At 31.4% G+C, this 25850-nt stretch overlaps 2 protein-coding genes across 2 annotated transcripts in view; both read left to right on the forward strand.

The window, feature by feature from the left end:
• RYa-R (RYamide receptor) overlaps positions 1 to 25850 on the forward strand; it is a 297762-nt gene that overhangs the window by 188502 nt on the left and 83410 nt on the right. The gene's annotated exons all lie outside the window — the stretch shown is intronic.
• TwdlT (TweedleT) lies at positions 20834 to 23010 on the forward strand. The gene is made up of 2 exons (XM_065515924.1): positions 20834 to 21431; positions 21518 to 23010. Exons 1-2 carry the CDS (start codon positions 21110 to 21112, stop codon positions 22150 to 22152), a joined length of 957 nt encoding a protein of 318 aa, XP_065371996.1. The 5' UTR covers positions 20834 to 21109; the 3' UTR covers positions 22153 to 23010.

A 25850-nucleotide genomic window follows, 5' to 3' on the forward strand; every position in this document is an offset into this window, starting at 1 on the left:
TTTCTTTCTACTGGGAAAGGTAATGTTGAATTTCATGGATATCCTTGTATAAAAAATCTGTTTTTTTTTGGTCCGAAAATAAAAATTATATAAAAACAAGTAAGAGAACTATATTCGGCGGTGCCGAATATTATATACCCTTCACCAAATTATAATATGTATAAAATAAAAATTTTAAATATTTTTAGGTAAACAAAATTAAAATTCTTTTTTTCCAAAATTGTTTTTTTTTCGAAATAGTTTTTAAATTTTTTTTTTTAATATTTAGTGAAAAAAAATGTTTGGCGAAAAAAAAAATTTTGTTAAAAAATATTTTTTCCGATTTTGACCCATTGGAGGTCCAACTTACTATGGTCTTATATACGTCGTTGCAAAAGCCTTTGAAATATCTATCATTAGATGTCCACATTGTCTATATTAATGACTTAATAATCCAGATATAGGTCACAAATCGAGGTTGTCCTGGTTTTTTCCTTTTATATCGTGATTGCAAACATCTTATGAAATCTTTCTATAAACAATAAATTAATTTAAAAAAAAATAGGTCAAACCAAGCTATATTAACGGCAAATTATTTATTTGATTTTGTTCATGTTCTAAAGTCACATTCTTGTAGCTAAATTATCGTTTGTTATCAATACCCTGATCGTTCTAAAACATCACAATATTTGTCGTAAACCCACAGTAATATATGAGGCATTTCATGTCAAGTGAACCAACGTTTGAAATCGATGTCTTCCGATCGGAATTTGCACCAAGGTTAGTTCTATTGGATAGTAACTCAGACACAATTCTTCAATAAGATCGGTCGAGAACTCCCTAAGTTTGATGGGGTCTAAATTTGACATTTTGGCCAAGCTGGTGTTTTATCTTATCCATGTATATTATTACCTATTGTTCTTAGCAAAATGTGTCCCAAATAGCTTAGATAGCTCTTTCTTCAATCTTTAAAAAAAAATTTTAATATTTTTTTTCCGAAATCAAAAACATTTTTGACTTTTTTTTAATGGGCCCTTTTTTTCTTAAAATAAAGCTTAGATATTTTCCTTGAAGACCTATTTGGTCGCTTAGTGGGATGCGAGTGGGATATCTATCAAAATAAATATTTTGTAACTCAAAACATACAAGTTTTGACTTTTTTTGCAAAATCAAAAATTTTGTTGACTTTTTTTCAAAATGGACCCTTTTTGAAATTTTTTTTATCTCAAAAAAAGCTTGGGTCTATTCCTTTAAGACCTATTTGGTCGCTTAGTGGGATTCGAGTGGGATATCTAGCAAAATAAATATTTTGTAACTCAAGACATACAATTTTTGACTTCTTTTTCAAAATCAAGAATTTTTTGACTTTTTTTCAAAATGGACCCTTTTTGCAACTTTTTTTTAGCTCAAAAAAAAAGCTTGGGTCTATTCCTTTAAGACCTATTTGGTCGCTTAGTGGGATGCAAGTGGGATATCTATCAAAATAAATATTTTGTAACTCAAGACATACAATTTTTGATTTTTTTTTGCAAAATAGAACTTTTTTTCCAATATGGGCCCTTTTCCAATTTTTTTTTGCTCAAAAGAAAGCTTAGGTCCATTCCTTTAAGATAATTTTGGACTCTTAGTGGAATGCGAGTGGGATATCTATCAAAATATATATTTTGTAACTCAAGAAATAGAAATTTAAAATTTTTTTTTTTGCAAAACCGAAATTTTTTTACAATTTGGGCTCTTTTGCTCAAAAGAAAGCTAGCGTCTTTTCCTTTGAGACCTATTTGGTCGCATAGTGGGAAATTTTGATAAAATTTTGCACAAATTAGTTCTAAGTACTCGGAAATTATAGTGTAAAGTGTGGCGAAAATCCGGTAACATTTGTTTCTAGTTCCCATAAAAGGCCCCCTCAGAAAATGACTTGAATATTCATAATCTATATATAAATAAAAATCAAATATCGTTCGTTGGTAATTGCATCAGTTGAGAACAGCTGGACCGATTTGGATATTTTTTTCCTTAAATTGACCATGCCCTGTTTTTTTAAATTTATCTAAATTCGTAGTAATCCAATATAAGTTTTTACTTTTTTTCGATATATCTAAAATCGCAGTACGCCAGGACCGATTTGGCTAATTTGCTTTTAAGTGTTCTCAGTAATCGACAAACAGAAAGAAAAATTATTCACGCCCACTAATACGCCGACTTATCAAATATATCTGCAATTATGTGACCAAAGATATGGATGTGATTCTAGTTAGTGCGGAGAATTCCAACGAATGTATTACAACGAGTTGATCGACCATATACAACATTGACTAGATTTTTTGAAATGTGCCGGAGTGATGAATTGGCCCAAACGCTGCTATACTACGAAATGCTATAGAATAGAAACAAGGAAATCGAATTCCGGAGGAACTGGAAAAACTTTTTTGATCGCGTTGATTTTGGCAGAATGATATTGCACTTGCTTCATCAAGAATTGTAGCTACGTTATTGGAAGTCGGTCGAACTGCTCATTCAGCACTCAAGTTGCCACTGAATATGCAAATCAATGAATGACCAACATGCAGCATTTCCAAGAACAGTTCGCGATAGCCAAAGTTTTGCAGCAAAGCAAACAGATCGTTTGGTATGAGTGTACAATGGCGCATAAAAAGTCTTTGGAGGCATTAGAGAATACCTTGCAAGATTTACGAAACAATCAAAGACGGTTTGGTGCTGCGATGATTCTGTTGACAGGTAATATTCGGCAAACATTGCCAGTGATTTCACATTCAACGCCAGCCAATAAAGTCGTCCGTTTTGTAGAAACAGGTCAGGAAACTCAAATTTACTGTGAACATGGAGAAGCATTTTCCAAACAATTGCTGGACATTGGCAATCCTGCTTGACATTTCGATCAGCTGCAATCAATATCCCTTCGCTTTCTGCAAATTCACCGAATCAAAACCCGAACTCATCCGAAAAGTTACACAAAATTACAAAAATCATAGCTTGATGTCGACAAATTGAATTTTACTATTCAAAGTGAAATTGCCGTTTGACATTTCGATCAGCTGCAATCAATATCCCTTCGCTTTCTGCAAATTCACCGAATCAAAATCCGAACTCATACGAAAAGTTACACAAAATTACAAAAATCATAGCTTGATGTCGACGAATTGAATTTTACGATTCAAAGTGAAATTGCTGTCTTAGATTTATATGAGCGCCTGTCGATAAAAGTCAACGTGTGTGTTACGACTCACACACAATCGACCTCGACCGAGAACCAAACCCAATAACCAGTACATCACAGATGCCACTACAATAATACATTTCCTACAAGACTAAAAGTCCTGGGGTCATAGGATCCCCGCTGTACCTGATAAGACTCAGGTCAGCTTCGAACTTAAAAATATTAAGTTCTTTCCAGAAATGAGGTCCGTGCACATCGGAGCCCCGGTTTCGCCCCTTGAAGCCTTGTCAGTTAGCCACTCCAGTTGTATAATAATCAACATCATCTTCTAATCAATGAAGGTGATGAGATCATCACACCCGGAGTATTTACAGAAGGCACCAACTGGGAGTTCTGACATAGGCACATGAAAAATATATGGTTGCTCATATCAATTTCTTTGCCTACCACTTGTTCTAGATGCGTAATTGATCCCATGTTTTTTGCTAATATAAATTCTATATTTGAAACAACTAAAACGCATAACCAGCCGTATGCAACCAACATAATGCTACCTGAATGTTTTCGATTAATTAAAACAAGTACCAAATTGTTAAGATTTAAAATTTGTATTTCAAAACATACGAATGTCGCGTTCTTGACCATGGAAAAGGCCATATGTAATTTATAAACTACTGGTCAAATTTCTCTAAAACTTGGAATGTATATAGAAAAAGAGTTGTAATTTCAGTAGATTGTATTTGAAGATATGAGTTATTACAACAAACAGTGTGCCAAATTACAACAATTTCTGAAATTTTGATTTTCAATCGCAGGTAGGGAACTGAAGAACATTTGTAAACATTTTTTTATATTTAGCACATCAATTGTACAGGCTTTCACACAAAAAACAACAGCTTAATTCCCAAACATCTTTTATGAAAACTATTTCGTATACCAAACCACCTGATTGACAAAATCCGTACCTCTTAAATAAAACTACCAGAGATTAACTAAAACAATTAAACAATAACCACAATTCCCTGTAAAAATCTTCTCAATAAAAGTTAAGTAACATTTTTATTAAGTAAAATAAAAAAGAAACACTTGCATTTTAAAAGTTTTAAATGACACAACAATCATGCATCACTTTGAATGTTTTTTATTTTTCATTTCTTTAATCTTTTAATTTAATTACTTTAATGACATCGATTGCATTTAAGACATGGTTGGTTGTACGTACACACAACTTACATAAATTTTTAATTCTGCAGGAATTTGTTTGCATTTCTTTAACAACATTTTGCGTAAACCACCACCACCTCCACTCCGGAGTCATTATTTAAACTTTCAACTGCATGTTGGAGATTAAAATCAACAAACCACACACAAGTCTCGTTTGCATCCTTAAGTTAAGCAGAAATAAAAACTAAAAGATGCAAAAAGAAAAGAAGAAATAAGTTAAACAAGTTTTAGCCATTGAATTTCCGCTTGTAATTGTTGTTGTAGATGTTGCTTTCTTGTATTTGGGCGATTTCACCTTGAAAGGATGAATAAATGGATGCCTGAATGATGATGGTTGCATAATATTAACGCATTTAAAAGTCAATAAAAGAAATGAAGAAAACTATTTTTTAAATGAGTTTATGGTAAGAAAAATTTCCAAAAACTTTGAGAATTTCCAGATACTTACATACTTAATTGTATTGGTAGAAAATATTTTTACACACAGTGAAACCATTTGGAAAGTAAAAGATAATATATATTGAATTTTTTAATAAATTGTAATAACATTACAAGATTTTTTATATCTTAAATGGAATTTAAGGTCAATTCTCAACCGATCTTTGTACAATATGAAGATCAATTATGTTCGCTTTCCCTACATACAATAATTTATATGAAAGATTTCTATTTATTTAAGAGCTTCCTGTATTTTAATTAAAATAAAACAAGGTGTGTGTGAGATATGACCATGCCCTCAAATCGCACCTGCAGAATGTCCAATGAGTTGTTGAAACCACATGTAGTTAGGCCAAAAGAAGTTGGTAATCACTGACCTATGGCGCTCACCGTTGACGGTGATGGATTGGCCGACGTAATTCTTAAAGAAATATAGGCCAAAATCTACGACAAACTGTGACTTGGTATCGTGGATTGTGGATTGGTATCGTTCCAAATTCGAAAAATTTGTATGTTGACGTACCCATTCATCCAGAAATCGGCCTTATTGTCGAAGATGATTTTTTGATGAAAATTAGTGTCAGTCTCCAAATGCTCCAGGGCCTATTCAGAGATCACGAGACCGTTATTTATATTTATAATCTCTAAATCTGTAAAAAATTATTTCAATTTTGTTTTTTTTTATGAGATCAATTAAGGACTGATCATCGTAAAATTGAATGAAGTAATTTATAAAAAACAATTTTTTTGCAATTTTTCTCAAGAACCGAAAACAACAATTATTCTTGAAATTTCAAAGGAAAAAAGCCATCACAAGAAAATATCGGAGAGTAATGTCAAGCATACCATTTGGATCGTCTTCAACTACATATATTTTCATAAAATAACATGCTTTTCCTGATTTTTATTTTTTTGTCAAAAATAATTGTTATTTTTTTATTTTTTCCAAAGAAGAAGAAACAGGGACCGTAACAATTATGACATTTATAACAAAAATCACAACATAACTGTTATTTTCTAATTTTTTTTTGTCAAAAATATTGTCGGATTTTTTTTTATTTTTTGTCAAGTAAATTCTCAGCAAGTTGTTAAGTTTTCCCTAATTTATTTGACACGTAAAAAATATAAGGTAGACATATTATATATCAATGGATAGAGGATTTTGTCTACTTTTCAGAAATGTATAATCCTGTTGACAAGTAAAAAATTCATGGAATAGTTTTTTGAAAAATATGACAAAAAATGCTTTTTATTGAATTTTGCATAATACACATTTTTTAAATTGAAATAAAATTTTTATTTATGAATGGTTTTTAATGAAATTTCTCAGTTAAGTAGATTTTTCTATTTAAAATGGAAAAATAAAAACAAATTTTGAAATTAGTTATCAAGTATCCCGCAATTCCCAAAAAAATCTTGAAAAATCCCAAAAATGGTATTTTTTCGTTTTTTGGCTATAATATCCATACCAGGGGCGGGGTTATCGGAACCCTTTACAAAATAATTAAGAACTTATTAGGCCATCTAAACTAGGTTACTATATTTTGATATCGATTACGCGATTTGAGAATTTTTGCTCTAAAGTTGTATTTTACATAAAAAATAGGCATTTTTTGAATAGACCTGATCCCGTTGGTATAAAAAATTATAAATGTTCTTGTCATTTAAAATATTTGGCGTAAAGTTAGCTTTTCAAAAAGTACAAATTCATTATTCATTAGAAATTTTTTAGATAACTTAAAAAGAATAAAAGTACTTTTTTCCCAAAAAAATTGCGAAAAATCGACTTTTTTAATTTTTTTTAATTCAAATGCATGTAACTTTGGACTCAGTCATGATTTTTAAACACTTCTTTCTTTATTTGATATATTCATCTATTGTTAATCCTATAAAAGAAAATTGGATAAAAAGGGGGTCTTATTTGGAACCGCGGTCACCAAAAAACTGGAGTAGGGTGGGTAAAAATGTTGAAAATTAAATTTTCAAATGCGAATATCTCCTAAGCTATAAGAAATAATTGATAGTTTTATGTAGTGCTCGACGAGGAGATTCTATATGTGTAAGTTTTTTTAAATCGGAATACAAACGAAGTAATAGGATCATTTTAAAAATTGAACATACCCGAGGTGTCCTACTTTGGGAACCCCTGGTCCCGGTCCTGGTGGGCTCATGAGGTCCAAACTCGACTACACTTCCTCTTTGCGCATGTGAAATTTCATTCAAATCGGCGTAAGGGTTTAGAAGTTACAGAGTTATTTCCCTCTTTTTTTATTCTCATACCACTGTGCAGCGGTCATAAAACGTATTCGGACCTATGATGCTGTTTCTATTATATACAAGGTGCTAAAACTAGTTTGCCTTGCACAGAGAAAACAGATTCGTGATAGCAACCGAATTTGTTGCCAATCGAATGATTCGGTTGCACACATAGAATTTTTCAGTTCTAACAACAGAAAGTCAGTTGATAAAGAAGAATTTCAGTTAAGGCAACCAAACTTTAGTTACCACTTCCAAAATATTGTAGCCACAACTGTAAAATTCGGTCACTAAGATAGAATCATTCGATTGGCAACAAATTCGGTTGCTATCACGAATCTGTTTTCTCTGTGTGCTATTGCTGGTTCCATGAGTTCCAATATACAGGACTTTTGATATCTATATTAAATCACCTCTGCTAAGTCAGCTCTAAGACTCAAAGAACCAGGCGGAATGAAACATAATCATACCACCTTGCAAGCAAAAAAAAATTATTTAAGTATTTTTGCAAGGCAACTACGAAAAAAATTGCCGAACGTAGGGATCGCTTTTTTTAAATTTTTCGTTATATCTTTGGCATTTACAGTCGGACCTTAAAGTATGATATATGTATGAATGTGTTGTCTCGAGAAGGCCAATGTTTTGACAGAAATCACACGACTTTATTTCATGGCGATCGGTTCATAATTAGTCATAGCTCCTTATAAGGCCAACTTCCGAAAATCATTCACAAAAAAAATTATTGAAATTAAATAAAAAAAGTGTTTTGCTCATTTACTCAGTGTAGCGTATTATATGGTCGGTCTTTAGCGACATACTTTCGTACTTGCTTACATTAAAATATTTAAAAAAATCAAGAATTCAAAATTTTTAAAAATTCGAAGGTTTAACAAATGCACTTGTCTAAAATCGAAAAAAGTCGAAAATTCGACGTTGTGATAGGACCCTCACAGAAACATAGAGCGAAAACTAGAATAAAACTCAAACAAAAAAATTATTCAAAATAATTACACATACGAGTGTTGTTGTTGTTTTCACATAGATTTTTCTACTAATAAATTCTCAGCACATAGGTTTCTCATAACTGAGTTAGGTTTTTGACAGGAGAGTTTCCTATCTATTCTCTATGATAGGACCGTTAAGCTCGAAATACCAAAGCGTTTGACAGTTTAAATTGTAATACGACTGAAACGAAGTTTATTGTTATGTTGAAATTTAATTTCACCTCTTATTGGAGGTGTCAAGTAAATCTAAATATATTTTGCTTTCAGATAAATTTCGGGATGTATGAATACCATTAAAATTGGTGTCTAGTGAAAGCGTTAATTTAGCTTGATACCAAAATTAGGTGGGCATAAAAATATGCTAAGGACTAACAATTTTATCAACCAAATATATCCTTAAATGTTGTACATTATGTTTCGAATTTGAAAGTATTGAAAAATCAATGAAGCATTATTTTTTGATAAACTTACATAAATTGTGTCTTTTGTAAGTAATATGAAGGGAAATTATTATGAATGTTAAGACCTGAACGATTTTAATTTTTTAACCAACTTTGATATATACATAATTTTGTCGTCACCTGAAATTTTTTAACATTTTTAAATATTCAAGATTTTTACTATTGATGAAATCGTGAATAAAATTAAATTATAAATTTTTATTTACAATGTATTTCAGTAATAAATACTTTAACAGTTCCAAGAAAATTACATATATGAAATCTCAAACAATAAATTTATTTTTAAAGACTTTTTTAAATTTTCTACTTTAAATCAATATGAAAAATTATTAACGCGAACAGAAATATGGGTAATTCTAATTCTTGTTGTCCAAAATATCGAGCGAAATGAGGGTATATCGTACGTGACATAAAACGGAAGTAATTTTAAGGTACATGTAGATATATGCGAAAATTTTCGAATCGTGAGAGGCGTTATGTTTTCTTTTAATTTCTTACACTTAACCAACTATTTTTTCTTTAAAATCCGTCATATTTAAATAAAAACAATTTTTGGATTATTTTATAATAAATAAAATTTAATATCATACGTGACATACCGTACGCGACAGATTTTTCTCTTATAGTAAAACAATATATTCAAATCATCTTGAAAAAAAGTTTCTAGGGTTTTTGTTGTCATTCTCGTGGAAAAGCTTGTTATAGGAACAAATGTTGAAAATATTTAAAAAAAATAGTTTTAATCAAATTCTCCAAAAATTTTGATTTTTCGAAAAAATTTTGCTCCATAAAACTTTTATTCATCAATGGAATAAAAATTCAATATTTTCTTCGAATAAGACTGAAATGATTTTTAATTTACCTTTAATGAGGCAACATTTTTGGGAACAAAACCTTTAAATATTTTTCACTTAATCAACTCATAACATTTAAGACCTAGTTCGAGATAGTTGTCGGACAAATTTTATTACGGATCATTTGAGTGGTATTCTTAAACCCAATGCTCAAAAAAAAATATTCCTCCAGATACTCTAATGGACAATTAATAGTGTTTTCGGATGGTCGAAAAAAAATTCTTTAAAAAATAGCACTTAACTAATTCTCTAAGAGCATTAAAAAATTTAAAAAAAATTCTGAATTGTTTTGCCTAAACATTTTAGTAAAACTTTAATTCAAATTACATGGAATTTAAATTAAATTTGATTGCAAGAAACAGCAAAAAAATCCTTAGCAACATAAAAAATAATTAAATTTCAAGATTTCCTCTTAATACTTCTGTAACCATAATTTTAATAGCATTGTTATTGATTTTTTTTCGTCTACCTTATTCAAATTACGAAATAATCAAAAAAAAAAAACAACTAATTTATCACTTTCCTGCCTCAGAAGCCTTTGAAAAGCTTCAAGTTACAAGTTTTTGAGGGAAATTGAAATTTAAATATCTATTGAGCCCAAATCAAATATTTATTGGCTGATTATTTTTGGTGAATTTTATATTATGACAGATTTAAAGCAAACAGCAAAACAACCAAAGATTATTATATCACGTTCCATTTAATTTACATATTTCTTAACTTTATTATTATCCGAACAAGCAGAAGCACACCAACGAGGCAGATAAAAACCCAACGAAAGAAAAAACACAGTTTATAATCGAAAATTACATGATCACGAATATTTATCTATTGTTTTAGCTTAATTTTAGCTGATTTCCTTTAAAAAAAATTATATTTTTTTCCATTTATTTTTTTTTTTGTTAAGGAACAAAGAAAATCGTGATTAAACCAAAAAATTTAAAAGAAATTATTTTCATTTTTTTATTTATTCATCTTTATTTCACTACAATTCTTCAGTTAACACACAGCAGAGTTTTTATTGGCAAGACACTGCCAAAGCCTTTGGCAAATACCAAAAGCAAATAAATGGCCAAAAACATACACGAACGTTTAAGACCTCTACAGAAAATAAAATTAATATTTTATTTCGATTTTGTACATTGAAGAGCCACTTCAGTTGAAATTGAGCTTAAAAGAGCAATGAAATGCTATTGTTATTATTACGGAGAGCAATGTTTTATAGAGACTTTTCTATGAATGAAAATAATACGTCTAAAATTAATAGAAATTAACTGTAACTGTAGTAATTTTGGGTGCTTTAGTTTAAGGTAGTGAATTGGGTTCATAGTACCTACAAACTTAAGTACTTACGAGTATTTGAAACAGTAGCTGATAAATGAATGAGTAATGAGAAGGGAATATAAAGTAGTTTTAATCTGTTTAAGGTGACCATATTATAATTGTAAATTTTAAATATTTACCAATCACCCCTATCGTGAAAAACATGTGAAATTTATGTTCCCATGAAATATCCATTTCCCTCGAAGGGAAAATTGCTAACGTGATATTCCCCTTAACCTTTCATTCACAATAGTTGATTTTGTTCGTAGCAGCTGTTTATTGTTTACAAAATTGCTTTTAAAAATTTCACAACATGGGAAATTTTTTCACATGAACAAAGTTTATGCGAAAAATGGGAAATGGGAACATATTTCATGTGAAATAATGATTCGCGATATGGGTGAATATATTTTTTCAGTATTGAAAAATACAAAGAATAAACAATCCAGTTAACAGAATTTACAATGAATATTACTATTAGCATTACTTATTTGCGGTATAATTCTCTGCTCGTTTGGAGGAACTAGGTAACTCCATTTTTTGAAAACACGATAAAAATACTTTTTAAACATATTTCACTAATTATTTATATATGAATTTATCTTATTATGCATGCGCATTAAACAAAACATAATTTTAAATAATGTTAAAGATTTCTGATTCCATTGCACTCATTTTAACTTGTTTTTTTTTCGAAAAATCGAGTTACCTAGTTTTAACTTTTTTTCCATTTATTTTTAAATTTTACGGTAGGTCATCATTTGTGAAAAAAAAACATTAACCATTTGAATCAGCACGTTAATTTAGCCGTTTTTTACAAAAACAATTAAAAAAGTATGGTCGGACATCAAGCAAAGACAGTTTTCTTTTAAAATATCAATAATTTATATTCGTAAATTATTCGATTTTCGGAAGTGGGCCTTATATGGGAGCTATGACCAATTATGGACCGATCACCATGAAATTAGGTAGGTTGATTTGTGTATATACCAACATTTATGCATATTAAAGTGATTTTCGGTAGCGGGTCTATATGGGAGTTATGTGAGGCGATTAAAAGGTGCCAGTTTGTCTCGTACCCTTCATTTACACATGATAGTAAATTTTTGAAAGTTGAAAATACATCGAAATGTTTACATTTTGTTATAGTGTCTACACATGCAAGTAAAAGAAAAAAGAATGATGTCGCCAAAAAACCACAAATATTAACAAATTACAGCGAATTAAATAAATAAACCTTTTAAATATCGGCTACTTTTTTTATTTTTATTAATTACAACAAAGTATTCTGGGAAATGTTAACAATTTTATTAATAAAAACTCAAAAAAGTATCGAAAATCACTGTGCAGCTAAATTCACTTTTGCTATCTAAAATCATTCAATCAAAAAATATTTAATACTAGCTGAACCCGGTCCGTATTACTGGCCCTTAGAAAACGTCTGTTTTATATTGCATTTCGATCCAACCAATGAATTCAAAAATTCAATAGGATAATTAACGGCTTGTTCTTCGTTCATTACTGTGTCAATCGATTTGTATTTAATGTTTCGCAATGCTCTTTCAATTATATTTGGTTATTGAGCTTGTTTTTTATTAAAAGTGGAATGCGGAGAGTTATTTAAAATATTATTTTTTATAATAGATTTCATATGGAAAATTCTTATTCATGCACCTAATTTGAGTAATCAAAATTGTTTATCACAGACCGAAAATCAAAAATCTGTAGCCCAAAAGGCTTTTCTGAAGATTCCGTGAAAATTTCATCAAAATCGGTCCAGCCATTTTTGGGTTCATGCGGATCATACATATACACATCCATTTTTATGAAATACTTTTCATTAGCAAAAAAAAGTTTGAAAACCAAGAATTGGAGGCATTACTCTATGAAGATTGTTGTCAAACTCAAGCTGGCAAAATCATTGGAAAGCACCAGGTTTCAACCAAAAGCATGAAAATTGAATACCATACGAATTGAAGCTGAGAGACCTTGAAAGACGATTTTGTGTGTCTGAAATGCTGCTTGAACGCTATAAAAGAAAATCATTTTTGAACCGAACCATTACTTGTGATGAAAAAGCCCGCCCAGATCTTTACCTGTAACCTATACCGAACGCAACTGATTTGTTTGAAGCGAGGATTGGCCGAAAAATGCCCAGAATATGCGGCCAGATATGAAACAGTCATATTCCATCAAGACAGCGCTCGGTCACATGTTGATATACCTGTTGAAAACTATTTAGAAAGAAGTGGTTGGGAAGTTTTGCTTCACCCGCCTTATAAGGAGTGAGATCGAAAAATTCTTAACACACGTTTTTCATTACATTTTTTAACCCAAGTATTATTTGAATTTTTTTTTGATCAAGTTACCTTTGAAAAACATGTCAGTTATTATGTGTAATGTCAATTATATTAATTTTTTTGTTAATCTGATTAAAATGAGTGACCAGAAAAAAGTGCGTACTGAAATTATTAAATATTTTCAACAAAACCCAACTTGGTCTTACAAAAAGTTGGCCAAGCATACAAAGGTCTGCCGTCAAACTGTTTCCAATGTTATTAAACAGTACCGGGAGAACTTGTCAGTTGATAGAAAACCTGGTTCAGGTAGAAGGAATGGTCCACATGATGTTTCTAAAGCCAAAAAAATAGAACGCATTTTCAAAAGAGCTCCCAACACATCCGGTAGGAAAGCAGCCCGGTTAGCTCAGTGCTCGGACTATTTGGTACGAAAAGTTAAAGCTAATGCAGGTTTAAAAACATACAAGGCTCAAAAAGTTCCTGACAGGAACGCTACTAAAAATTTAGAGGCCAAAAACAGAGCACGGAAATTGAAGTCAAGTTTTATAAAAAAATATTCTTGCTGCATAATGGATGACGAAACGTATGTTCTGGCAGATTTTTCGCAACTTCCAGGTCAAAAATTTTATGTTGCTGATGCTCGAGGGAATGTTGAAAAAAAGTTTAGGACCCAAAAGCAGACAAAATTTCCCAGAAAGTTCTTGGTATGGCAAGCAATATGCAGTTGCGGCAAAAGAAGCCACTCATTTGTTACAACGGGCTCTATAAATACCGAAATTTACATCAAGGAATGTTTACAAAAAAGGCTGCTTCCATTCATAAGACTTCATAATGTGTCCACTTATTTTTGGCCTGACTTGGCATCCTGTCACTATGGCAAACAAGCCCTTGAGTGGTACAAGAACAATAATGTGGTATTTGTACCAAGAGAGGCAAATCCTCCAAACTGCCCGGAGCTAAGGCCAGTGGAGAGATATTGGGCTCTTGTTAAAAGAGAATTGAAGAGTACAAAAAAGGTGTCCAAAAGTGTGGTAGATTTTAAACGGAGATGGACTACATGTTCGAGCAAAGTGACAGAAAGCACTATAAAAACGTTAATGGAAGGGTTTCCGAAAAAGGTTCAAAATTTCATCACTAGTGATTAAAACTATAAAAATAATTTTTTTTGTAAATTGTAATAATAATTTCAATCAAATAAAAAAAAAATTAAAGCTGTAAGTTTAGTGGTTTCTTTTTTATAAACATATATGTATGTTAAGAATTTTTCGATCTCACTCCTTAGTGCAGTCCTTGCCCCGTCCGACTACTATTTGTTTCGATGCAGATGCAGAACGCTCTCTCCGGGATACGCGTCACTTTGGAATAGAGTATCCGAAATTGGCTTGATTCGTTCTTGGCATCAAAAGATGAGCAGTTTTTTTTTGGCTGATGAATGATGGGAACATAGTTGGGGGTAGTGCACTAAATTTGTATGGAAATAAGCATTCTCAATAAACAAAATCTTAAAAATAAAGCTATGCTGATTCATTATTCATTACCTACTAGGGTATTCCAATTATTCGATTTTTCTCCTATTCGAATAAAACAAATAATTCGAATGAGAGATTTTTTTTAAAAAAAGTAAAGAATGAAGTATTCATGAAGATTTTTCATAATTTATTAAAGTTAAAGTTAACAATTCAAGTATTGATAATGTTAAAAAACATTGGAAAACAAAGTCCATCAGAAATATTCTGATCAGATTCCCTCCCGAACAATCTACAAAATAATTGACTAGCAAAGTCTTTCCGTTTTGGAGCTATGCTTCAAAAAATTTAAGCTAGTTGGACATGATCCTGATTTCAAGCATATTAAGAACTTTTTATGTTACTCATTAAGGCGGGTATTGAATGAAATGAGTAACTCATTCTTTACTTTTTCAAAATTATTTATAAAAACTTGTATTAAGATAGAGCTTGAGCTCTATCAACATTGCCGAATCTTTGCTTAATCAAGTGGTTTTAGGGAATTACATACATCTGTCCAAAGTTTGATATCATTTTCAGTGAACGTGGCTAATTTGAAGTGAGCATTTATAAATACGCAAAAAGTTTATAACCATGTTAGACAAAGATTTCCAAACGATGTTTAACATCATGTATAAGACGAACTCCATGTTTTTCTTGCAACAAAACATAGTTATGCAAAATATCATTAGATTTATTAAATATTTTGCAACACTTACGTACGCGGTTAGTAACATCACTTATATCACATTCGCCCTCACTTTCCACACCACTTTAATCTAAGTTAATATTTTGATTATTAATTGCGATTCTGCTAATATTTCGCTAGCATATGTTCATGTTTAGAAGCTAAAATTTCTGTCTAGAAAACAATTATAAAATCATTCAGCCATTTTCTTTACTAAATAACAAATATTTTATTCCGTACCTTTTATTTTCATTGGGGTTCAAGTCATAAATTAAACATTTTGAAAGACTTGATTTTAGAATGGTAATTTCTGCAGTAATATTTATATGGGGGATTTCATGTCAAGTGAACCAATTTTTAAAATCGATGTCTTCCGATTGGGTTCCAAAACATTTATTTTGATATACATATATCCCACTCGCATCCCACTAAGCGACTAAAAAGGTCTTCAAGGAAAAGACCTTTCTTTTGAGCAAAAAAAGGGCCCATTTGGAAAAAAAGTTAAAAAAGTTTTTGATTTCGGAAAAAAATATTAAACATTTTTTATTTTTTTTTCGAAATATTGAAGAAATAACTATCTAAACTACAAATTTTGCTAAGAACAATAGGTAATAAGTTACATGGATGAGAAAAAACACATGATTGGCCAAAATGTCAAATTTTGACCACCTATAATTCAAAGAGTTCTTGACCGATCATGTTGCAAATTTCATCCCGATCGGGAAACATCGATTTCAAGGAGCTGTCGGACTACTCATCTTCAGTGATCGAAAGACTCCCATTATCTTTAGTTATTTGTCGAATTTCAGGAAAAATACTTGTCAAATTATACTTATTTAAATTTGGAATTATGAAAAATTTTAAGCAATTTAATAAATTTAAATATGTATATTTATACCTTTTATTTCTTTTATTCGATTATTCTACATAAAATTGTTTGAATTATTCGTTATTCGAAAATTGTCATTTTTAAATTGTTCGAATAATTATTCTTGCAAATTTTTCTATTAATCGAACGATCATTACCTACATCACATTTATATTTATCATACGATCATTTAAAGTGCCAAAAAATTGGGATTTTTTTAAATTTTAGTTTTGGGACCCCCAAAGTTAGTGGGGGTCGGTCATACATTTAGACTCGATTGGCGCACTTTAAGTGGGTCAAAGTGGTATTTTTCAAAATTTGACCTTTAGGTCAATATAAAGAACATCAGAATTCATTTTGGAGGTATGGTTTCTTGGCCAAAGTTTCTTATTTAATTCCTAGAGTACGATTTTCCTTGTCACTTGGGCGATTTTTAAATAGACCCACCCTACCTTAAACATAATTAAGGTATAAAAACGTTTCATTGGTCACTCTAATATGTACCAATATTTGCACATTTCTCTCTCTATCTCCTAAACAAAACAAGATCTCTGAATAAATTATTTTATTTGTTATTCTTCATCCACACTCTCAGTCTCTTTAATTTAGTATGAGTTTTAATTGTATATCATTTCGTTGTTGCTTTTGTTGTGCCACTAAGCCTGTCTGCCCAACAACAATAATCGTAATCGAGTATGCCGGTCATACTCGTACCTCGCAACAACCACAGTAAACTTTAGCATCAGCGACGTCATCATCTCGATATTGTATGACAGAGGGAATAAAACAAAAATAAAAATTGTAGTTGAAACCGTTAAAGCTGTAGTTGTTGTTACAGCATGGTTACTGATGCTGCTTCTTCTTCTTTATTTTTTGTTTTTGTTTCGTCTGTTTGTTTGCATTTATTTTTGTTTTGTTTTTTTTGTTGACCATTCATTATGATTATTGCTGGCTAATGTGGTTGTTGTTGCCGTCTTCGTTAACTTTGGCTAGTTGTTGTTAATATATGAATGTATGCATGTAATGTGCTTATGTTGTTGTTTGTGTGTTTGTAAGTATAAATTGCTGTAAGATGTGCTGTAATATGTTGATTGTGCGGTAATTTTAGTTGTTGCTGTTGTTGCTTTAATGTTTATTTTTTTGAACTGTAATTGCAGTCACACTACTAAAAGCTGTTGTATGTTATACCGAGCTTTGTGTGTTGCCCAATTGGGGGGAAAATATTTGAATTTAGGAATAACTAATAATCGCCATAGCAAGTGGATGCAATGTGATCATTTTTAAATTTGTTACACACTAGTGATGGAAAACAGTGAACAAAATGATTTGATTCAAGTCATCGAGTATTTTCACAAAACGCTTCCAAACTCCAACAAAAGTACAATTATAGCAAATTTGAAAAAATAAAAAACCAACTTACTTTATATCAATGTATTTATGAAATTGAAGCAAATTTACAAATAAACAACTTTAGTCATTTCATAATTTCAACTAAAACTGCAGTTTTTCTTAACAGAATGCTACTGCTATTTACACCAAAATCTTTATTTTAAAATTTCCTACCATACTGCATTTACAGAATATAAAAATTTTGCCTCGTCCAATTTTTGTATAAGAAAAGGTAAGCAAAAATTAAAAAAAATGATAAGTTCTGATTTGAAAATCTGAATTTGTAATGCTATGAATAAAAAACCATCGAAAAAACTGGCAATGTTGCTTTAAGAAACATTTAGAATTAGCTTTCTAATGCATGTAATTAGTTTCAAATCTGTTAAGAACTGCTTGAGTTAGAGGCAAATTACTAAAGTAAGATTTCTTAATTTTTTGTAAAAAAAGCATTTTGCCTAAAAAAACGATTTGAGAGACCACTTCCCGTTCATCCATATTTAAGTGTTATACACCAAAATTCTTGGTTTTTAGAGTAGATTAAGAAACTCGATGTGCCTGAAGGAATTTCGAAAAAAGTGTAAAAACTGAGACGGTCTAGTAAACACATTGTAATTTATTGCTAAATATAATAAAATGAATTGAATCAAACTATTTTAATGTAGGGACACAGTCACTAAAATCTATTTTTCATCCTATAATAACCAATTTATGAGCTCAATATTTTTTTTACTGCTTATATATTTTTTTAATAAAACTTTGAAATCAAACAGAAAACCATCTATTTTTAAGTGCATATCTTTTATATTTTAAGAGCTTATTTTTCGTTTTTAAGTGCATATTTTATGTGATGTTGTTCAGTGATTATTTATCGTTTCAGATTTTGTTGATTAATCTTGAATGTAAAGACATTATACAAAAACATTTTAACTAAATCAGTACGAAATGAAATAAGATCGGTGAAGAACTCTCGGACTTAGAGGGGGTCAAAATTTGACATTTTGGCCAAACATGTGATTTTTCTCATCCATGTTCTTAGCAAAATGTGTCCCAAATAGTTTACATAGCTATTTCTTCAATCTTTCGAAAAAAAATATTTTAAAAAAAATAAAAAAAATTTTAATATTTTTTTCCGAAATCAAAAACTTTTTTGAATTTTTTTCCAAAATGGGCCCTTTTTTGTTTCTTAAAATAAAGCTTAGATATTTTCCTTGAGGACCTATTTGGTCGCTTAGTGGGATGCGAGTTCGATATTTATCAAAAATCCTTCTGTTAAAAAAGAGCAAAAAACACCATTAAAAGGTGTTAAAATGTTCCGCAAAAATATTATCCGTAAAAATGTTTTAGTAAGTATTCATTAATTAAATTTTTTTAGCTCTAGGCAATTCCACTTCATTATCATGCAATGTCCAGCATATTTTTAGACCAAAAACTAAATTTTCTCGATATCTGGCAATTTCAAATCGGTCCCCACACTAAGGTCTCTAATACACGGTTGTCATATTCTTACAAAGTTTGACAGAAAATGTTCAATAAATGGTTAACAAACATATGGTTCAACTTATGTTCTCATGGTTGTGTTAACCATTTTCTGAGCATGTTTCTGGCAATCTGACTACCGTGTCAACCCCTAATATGTACTAGGGTTGAATTTTGCATCTCTAAATCTCATTTAGCATTTTTGTTGACGATGTAAAATTTGAGATATGTATGAAATTTTATAATATTTTTTTGCTAATTTCAAATCGCATATAAGGGACAGACATTTTTACAGCAATGTACTTGAGTATACTTGTTGTAATTGATTCATATCACTCATACGCTGCTATCGTAAAAAAATAAAAACGAAAAATTTCTTTAAAAAAAAAAAATTATGAACCTTTATTCTTCTGAATTCTTCAGAATATTTGGTATGCATATTTTCTATGGTTGTACAAAATTTCAAGTTCTCCAGAAAGTTCAAACTTCATATTTTTAATAGATGCTTGCAGAATACCTAAAATTAAACTGTTAATAACTTGGGAACTGTCAGATTTATAATTTTTGATCTCATATTAAAGCTAATGAATTCTAGAAAATCGTCCTTGGACAAAGGATATCTTTCAAACAAACCAAACCGAGTTTAAAGTTTTCGAGGGACTTTATATTTTGTATGTCCATTAAGAACTTGTGTACCAAGTTTTGAACAAATTTATAAAATAATAAGGTCCAATGCTTGTTTTTTTCCTCCCAACTGAGATAACTACATTCTTCAAATTGCAATTATCCTTTACTGTAGATTGCATGACTAAATACTTTCTCAATTAAATGTTTAATGATTTTTGAAAAGTAATAAAAGTGATTGTTAGCCCCTTTTTATTATTACACAAATACATAATAATTATGCCTTATAAGAGGTTCATATCTAGTAATACCTATGTTTTGGTAATTTTGGCGATCATAACAGAAGAAAATCGGTATTCGCACACTGTTGAAAGTCTGGCCACAACAAAATGGTATAACCCCAGTTGTTGTTTGTATTAATGCTTTGCAACAAAAATTACGCTTAGGTTTTAAGCCTTTGCTAACTGCAAATGTACATACATACATACATTCATATGTATTATATGGATGTTTCAATTGTATGTAGGTATATGATTTTGTGTTTAAGCCTATACTACGCAACATTTTGAGTCTTAGCTACAATTTCATTTCATTTCATTGTATTATATTTTATTTATTTTGTAGTATTTTGTATTTAGCTTTTCTATTTCTATTACAAACAAACATGCAAAAATTGCAAACAGAAAAATCTTCTCCAAAGAGCTCAAGATGAAAATGAAATGAAACCTCAAATATACACAGTGCAGTGGATGTTGTTGAAAAGTAAAAACTTTTAAGCCTAAATATGACACAACTACAAGCAAACACCTTTTTTTGGTTGCTTGATAATATGGCTGATGTTGTTAGTGAACAACAATGAGACAACGGCGAAGAAGATACAACTTACACTCAACTCAAATACTCATATAGAGCTGAACTAACCAAATATTGCTTTTGTTTGTTTGTTTGTCTGTTGGTCCCTCCGTTCGTCCCTCTGTACGCCCGCCCGACCATCTATCCATCCGATTTGTTTGGTTTGTTCGGTTGTTTGGTTGGTTCATCTTTTGGTAAGTTGGTGTTGTGTGTCATGTGAACCTTCTCCCAGCCACAGAAGTCAAAGACAACAGCAACAACAATAGCAGCAGCAACAGCAGCCAGCCAACAGTTATTGTTGTTGTTTTTAGTATGCATGGATTGCATGAAGTGCTTTTTGGCAAAAATAAGTGAATTTCGTCAATTTTGGTATAAATGGATGAGTCGCTAACTGTAGATTGTCAGTAAACCATTTGATTTAGTTTAATAAACAACAATCATCGTCGCAACATAAAGTCGCAACGAATCAGAACTTTCCATCTTTTCCAACCCCTACTATTTTGCTTATACAACTAAAAAAAAAAAAATCAACCACATTTGTCGTTCAACACACAGATACAAAAAGGATTACCATAATAGCTGTGTGTTTGTGTTTGAGTGCAAGGATTTAAAATACTCGTTAAACGCGTTAAACGATCTTAAAGAGTCGTGTTCTTAAAAGAGTTCGTAAAGTTTGTTTTCTTTCTGTGAATCATGAAAGCTTTCATTTTAATGTCATGCTTGGCTTTGGCGGCCGCTAGGCCAGAAGCTGGCTATGCCTATAATAGACCAGGAGGCAGTGGCGGCTCCGGTGGCGGTGGCTTCGGTGGTGGCAGCTCCGGTGGCGGTGGTGGCTTCGGAGGTGGCGGTTTCGGTGGTGGTGGCTCCGGAGGCGGTGGCTTCGGAGGAGGCAGCTCCGGTGGTGGTGGTGGCTTCGGAGGCGGCGGTTTCGGTGGCGGCTCCGGAGGCGGTGGTGGTGGATTTGGCGGTGGTGGCTTCGGCGGCGGCGGCTCTGGAGGAGGCGGTTTCGGTGGTGGTAAGTTTCAAGTTTCAAAAGCTTCGATGCTATGCTCTAAGAAACAAATTTATTGATATCCTCTCATTTTTTCTGTGTTCTCTTAGGATCCGGTGGTGGATTCGGCGGCGGTGGCTCTATTGGAGGATTTGGCGGCGGAGGCGGCGGCGGTGGTGGTGGCACTACTTTGGTGCAGAAACACATTTATGTCCATGTACCACCACCAGAGCCCGAGGAATCTCGTCCTCGTCCCAACATACCCATTGGTCAATCCCAGAAACACTACAAAATCATCTTTATTAAGGCTCCATCTCCTCCTTCCTACCAGGCTCCAGTCATCCCTGTTCAACCTCAAAACGAAGAAAAGACATTGGTCTATGTGTTGGTCAAGAAACCCGAGGATCAACAAGACATTGTTATTCCCACTCCAGCTCCCACTCAACCCTCCAAACCCGAAGTTTACTTCATCAAGTACAAGACCCAAAAGGATGGCGGCGGCGGCGGTGGTGGTGCTGGTGGCTTCGATGGCGGTGCTGGTGGTGGTTCCGGAGGTGGTATTGGTGGCGGCATTGGAGGCGGTATTGGCGGTGGTATTGGCGGCGGCATTGGCGGCGGCATTGGCGGTGGTAGCGGCGGCGGCAGCGGTGGTTACGATTTGGGTGGTGGTTCCGGCGGCGGCGGTGGTGGTGGTGGCGGTCCTTCCTCCAACTACGGACCTCCTGGCAAATCTGGACCTTATTAAGTCTCCCACAACTGGCTTTGGCAAAAACGCTCTTTTGACCTATGACTTGTGTTTTTTAACGCAACTACTCACACTACTGGCTAGTCCTTGCAATTTTATTAACACAAACACATAATTATTTTGACATTTTGACCTCTAACACGAGACTTAAACAACTGCCAAAAATCCAAACAAACAAACATACCAACAACCGATAAAAATTCTTAAAGAACAACTCTAACGCTGTGACTTCCATAATATTATCAACAACAACAACAAAAACCAGAAAACTTCTCTACTTAAAAGAAGAGAAACCAAACAAACAAACAAACAAAGACTTCAATATTCCCTTAACTACTGGTAACAACGGAATATATAGAAGATCTTGGAAAACTGTCCTTGTGCTAAACTGTAACTTAAATAACGATCTGTGGTTATTTTTTTCTCTCATCATAATACTCAACTGTTGTATATAAGCCATGATTCCTTCATACTCACTCTCTCTCACTCTCAAACTATCTAAACTAAAACTATCTCATTGTCCTCAAAATCTTACTCTACAAAACTATCTACCTCTCTATCTGACTATCTGTAAATCTACTCTCATCTAATGTAAAAGAAACAAAACTTCTAATTTGTTATTAATTTAAGTTTGCGCACGTCTACTTAGGGATTTCTACGCCCCTTAACTCTACTCTACTCATTTTTTTTTGCTTGCCTTCACTTGTTAACAAAATTATTTGAGGGCCAGTAAATCTCTAATAAGCGTGTGTGTATGTTAAAGATATACATATTTTTTAATTATTTGTATTAATTTGTTAAGTATTTTTTATTATGCACAATAAAAAAAAAACAACGGTGACAAAATTTGAAAAAAAATCCATCCATTGAAGTTTTAATTTTCACTTGCATTTATAGGGAATTGTGAATTGAATTGTGTAAGAGTTTAAACAGTTTTGCCAATTCATGCAACATGAATATTACTTTTAGTTGCAACAAAACAAATATTTATTTAAAATGTACAAAACAAATTGTTTTGTATTATTTATAAACTAAATAAATTGTTATATAGTTTCTGTATACGCAAAATGTTTATTATATTACTCTTAAGAGTTTTTAAATTGAACGTGATTGGAAATAGTATTTGATTTTTAATGGACTATAAAAATAACTATACATTAGGGGGGAGCGTTTGTATTGAGGAGAAATATGATGTCGCTGTTCCCAACTAAAATTAAACTTTAGTTTTTTTAGCTTGTTAGAAAATATTCTAACTTTTAAAGTTTTTTTTTAAATTTTGACATAGAGTTATTTAAATTAATTCGTTATAAACCTTTATACTGTTTTTCAAAATTCTATCTATTTCAACTTTTATTTGAATTTTTCGAAACCTGTTCAAGACAATTACAAGATGGATAAAAAAAGAAGCCTAAAACCTATTATGTGTTTGAATATTTCTATCTGTGACCTACATTAAGTATGTGATTAATACGAATCTGTTTAGGAAGTATTATCGTATTTTACAAGGATCTAAAGCGCACAAAATACTAATGACATTTATCACATCTCCAACTAATGCCGCGTTTTCACTGATTAACTTGATTAATATTTGGATTACTATATATCGCATGCGATAGCTATATAAAGACCTCTTTATTTAAAAAAAATCTAATTCTTTTGCAATCTACATATTGATCCAATTAATGATTAATTATTAATCTGAGACTTACCAAAACTAGATAAATAAACTCTAGTTATTTTATCTCCTTTGTACTTGTTACAACATCGAACTAGAATTTTGTAATTCATGGAAATATAACCATATACGGACACCACTACGTGATAAAATAGAAAACAAAATGACCCGTATCTCCCAGTTTAGCCCAAAGTCAAGCACTTTTTTATGGCCCCCAAAGATTTGGGGACTCGGTGTATTTTTTGCAAAAAAGTGATAATTTTCTCAGGCTCATATCAAAGAATAAATCAAAAACCTTTCGGAATTTTGATTTATTCTTTGAGGCAAAGTTGTAGCACTTGTTATAAAGAAAAAATAAAATTGTGAACAAATAAAATCAAAAAAACTTCATCTTCAAGATCAAAATCACAAAAAACTTTAAAAAATTCTTTGTTTTTTTACATCTGTTCCCCTGTTCAGGTCCATAGGTAGCAAACCCTTCAATATTCAAGGAAACAATTCATTAAAAAAGTGTACCAAAGATCTCAAAAATACTCTAATCGCCCAATTTTATTTCGAGGTAAAATAATATACCAGGTTATTGTTTGAAAAAAAAAATATAAATACATTGGAATAAAAACAAACAAAAGACACGTGCACGTTTTTTTTTATCACAATAAGTAAATTGTTTGTCTCTTTACACATATTTACCGTTATAACGGGAAAAATAACCAAAAAGCAGCATTACATACATTTAACATAACCGCCTAAAGCCAGCCTTGTCGGTTAGAGTGTTAAACAACTTTAAACAACATACGAACTTCATAGGAATGATTCTTAATACCGTATAGGTAGCCGTAAAAGTGAAAAATTTCTCGAAATTTTTTTAATTTGATTTTTATACCCTTCACCTTCGTGAGAAGGGTATATATAAGTTTGTCATTCCGTTTGTAATTTCTACATTTTTCATTTCCGACCCTCTAAAGTATATATCTATATTCTGGATCCTTATAGATAGCGGAGTCGATTAAGCCATGTCCGTCTGTATGTCTGTCTGTCTGTCCGTCTGTCTGTTGAAATCAATTTTCTGACGACCCCAGATATCTTCGGGATCCAAATCTTCAATAATTCTGTCAGACATGCTTTCGAGAATTTTGCTATTTAAAATCAGCAAAATCGGTCCACAAATGGCTGGGATATGAGGAAAAAACCAAGATAACCTCGATTTTTGACCTATATCTGGATTACTAAGCCATTAATATAGACAATATGGATATCTAATGATAGATATTTCAAAGACATTTGCAACGACGTATATAAGACCATAGTAAGATGGACCTACAATGGGTCAAAATCGGAATTTTTTAACCCGATTTTTTTTTTCACAAAAAAAAAATTTAAAAAACAACAAAAAAAAATTTTAAAATTTAAAAAAATTTACAAAAAAAGAAAAATTTAAAAATTTAAAATATCAATCGAAAATTTTTTTTTTACAAAAAATGAAAAAAAACAACTGGAAAAAAAATTAAATTTTGTTTACCTAAAAATATTTAAAATTTTTAAGTATAATTTGGTGAAGGGTATATAAGATTCGGCACAGCCGAATATAACACTCTTACTTGTTTTTTCTTTAGTTCATCTATGCTATCTAGTACAAAAATAATATAAACATGTAATAGAGCTATATTCGGCTGTGCCGAATCTTATATACCCTTCACCAAATTGTACTTTTTGAAGGGTATAACAACAAAGAAGTACAAATTTAAAGTATCATATTTTTTGATACATATAAATATTACTATGCAGTTTAAATATCTGCTACATTTAACTCTAAGAAAACGTTTCTTTTCAATTTCATTTTGTTCTTGCCGTTTATAAATTTTAACAAACTTTATAGAATTTGGTGAAATTAATTTTCATTTAAGTAAGTGGCAAATAAATACTCATATTCAAATTATACTTAAAGTCTTAAGCATCAGCGTAAATATGAGAAAATTTTGTTAAAGTAGCGTTCTAATACTTATAAATTCACCACAGTAATTGC

This window comes from Calliphora vicina, chromosome 1, assembly GCF_958450345.1.
Source record: "Calliphora vicina chromosome 1, idCalVici1.1, whole genome shotgun sequence".
NCBI classification, from domain to species: domain Eukaryota; kingdom Metazoa; phylum Arthropoda; class Insecta; order Diptera; family Calliphoridae; genus Calliphora; species Calliphora vicina.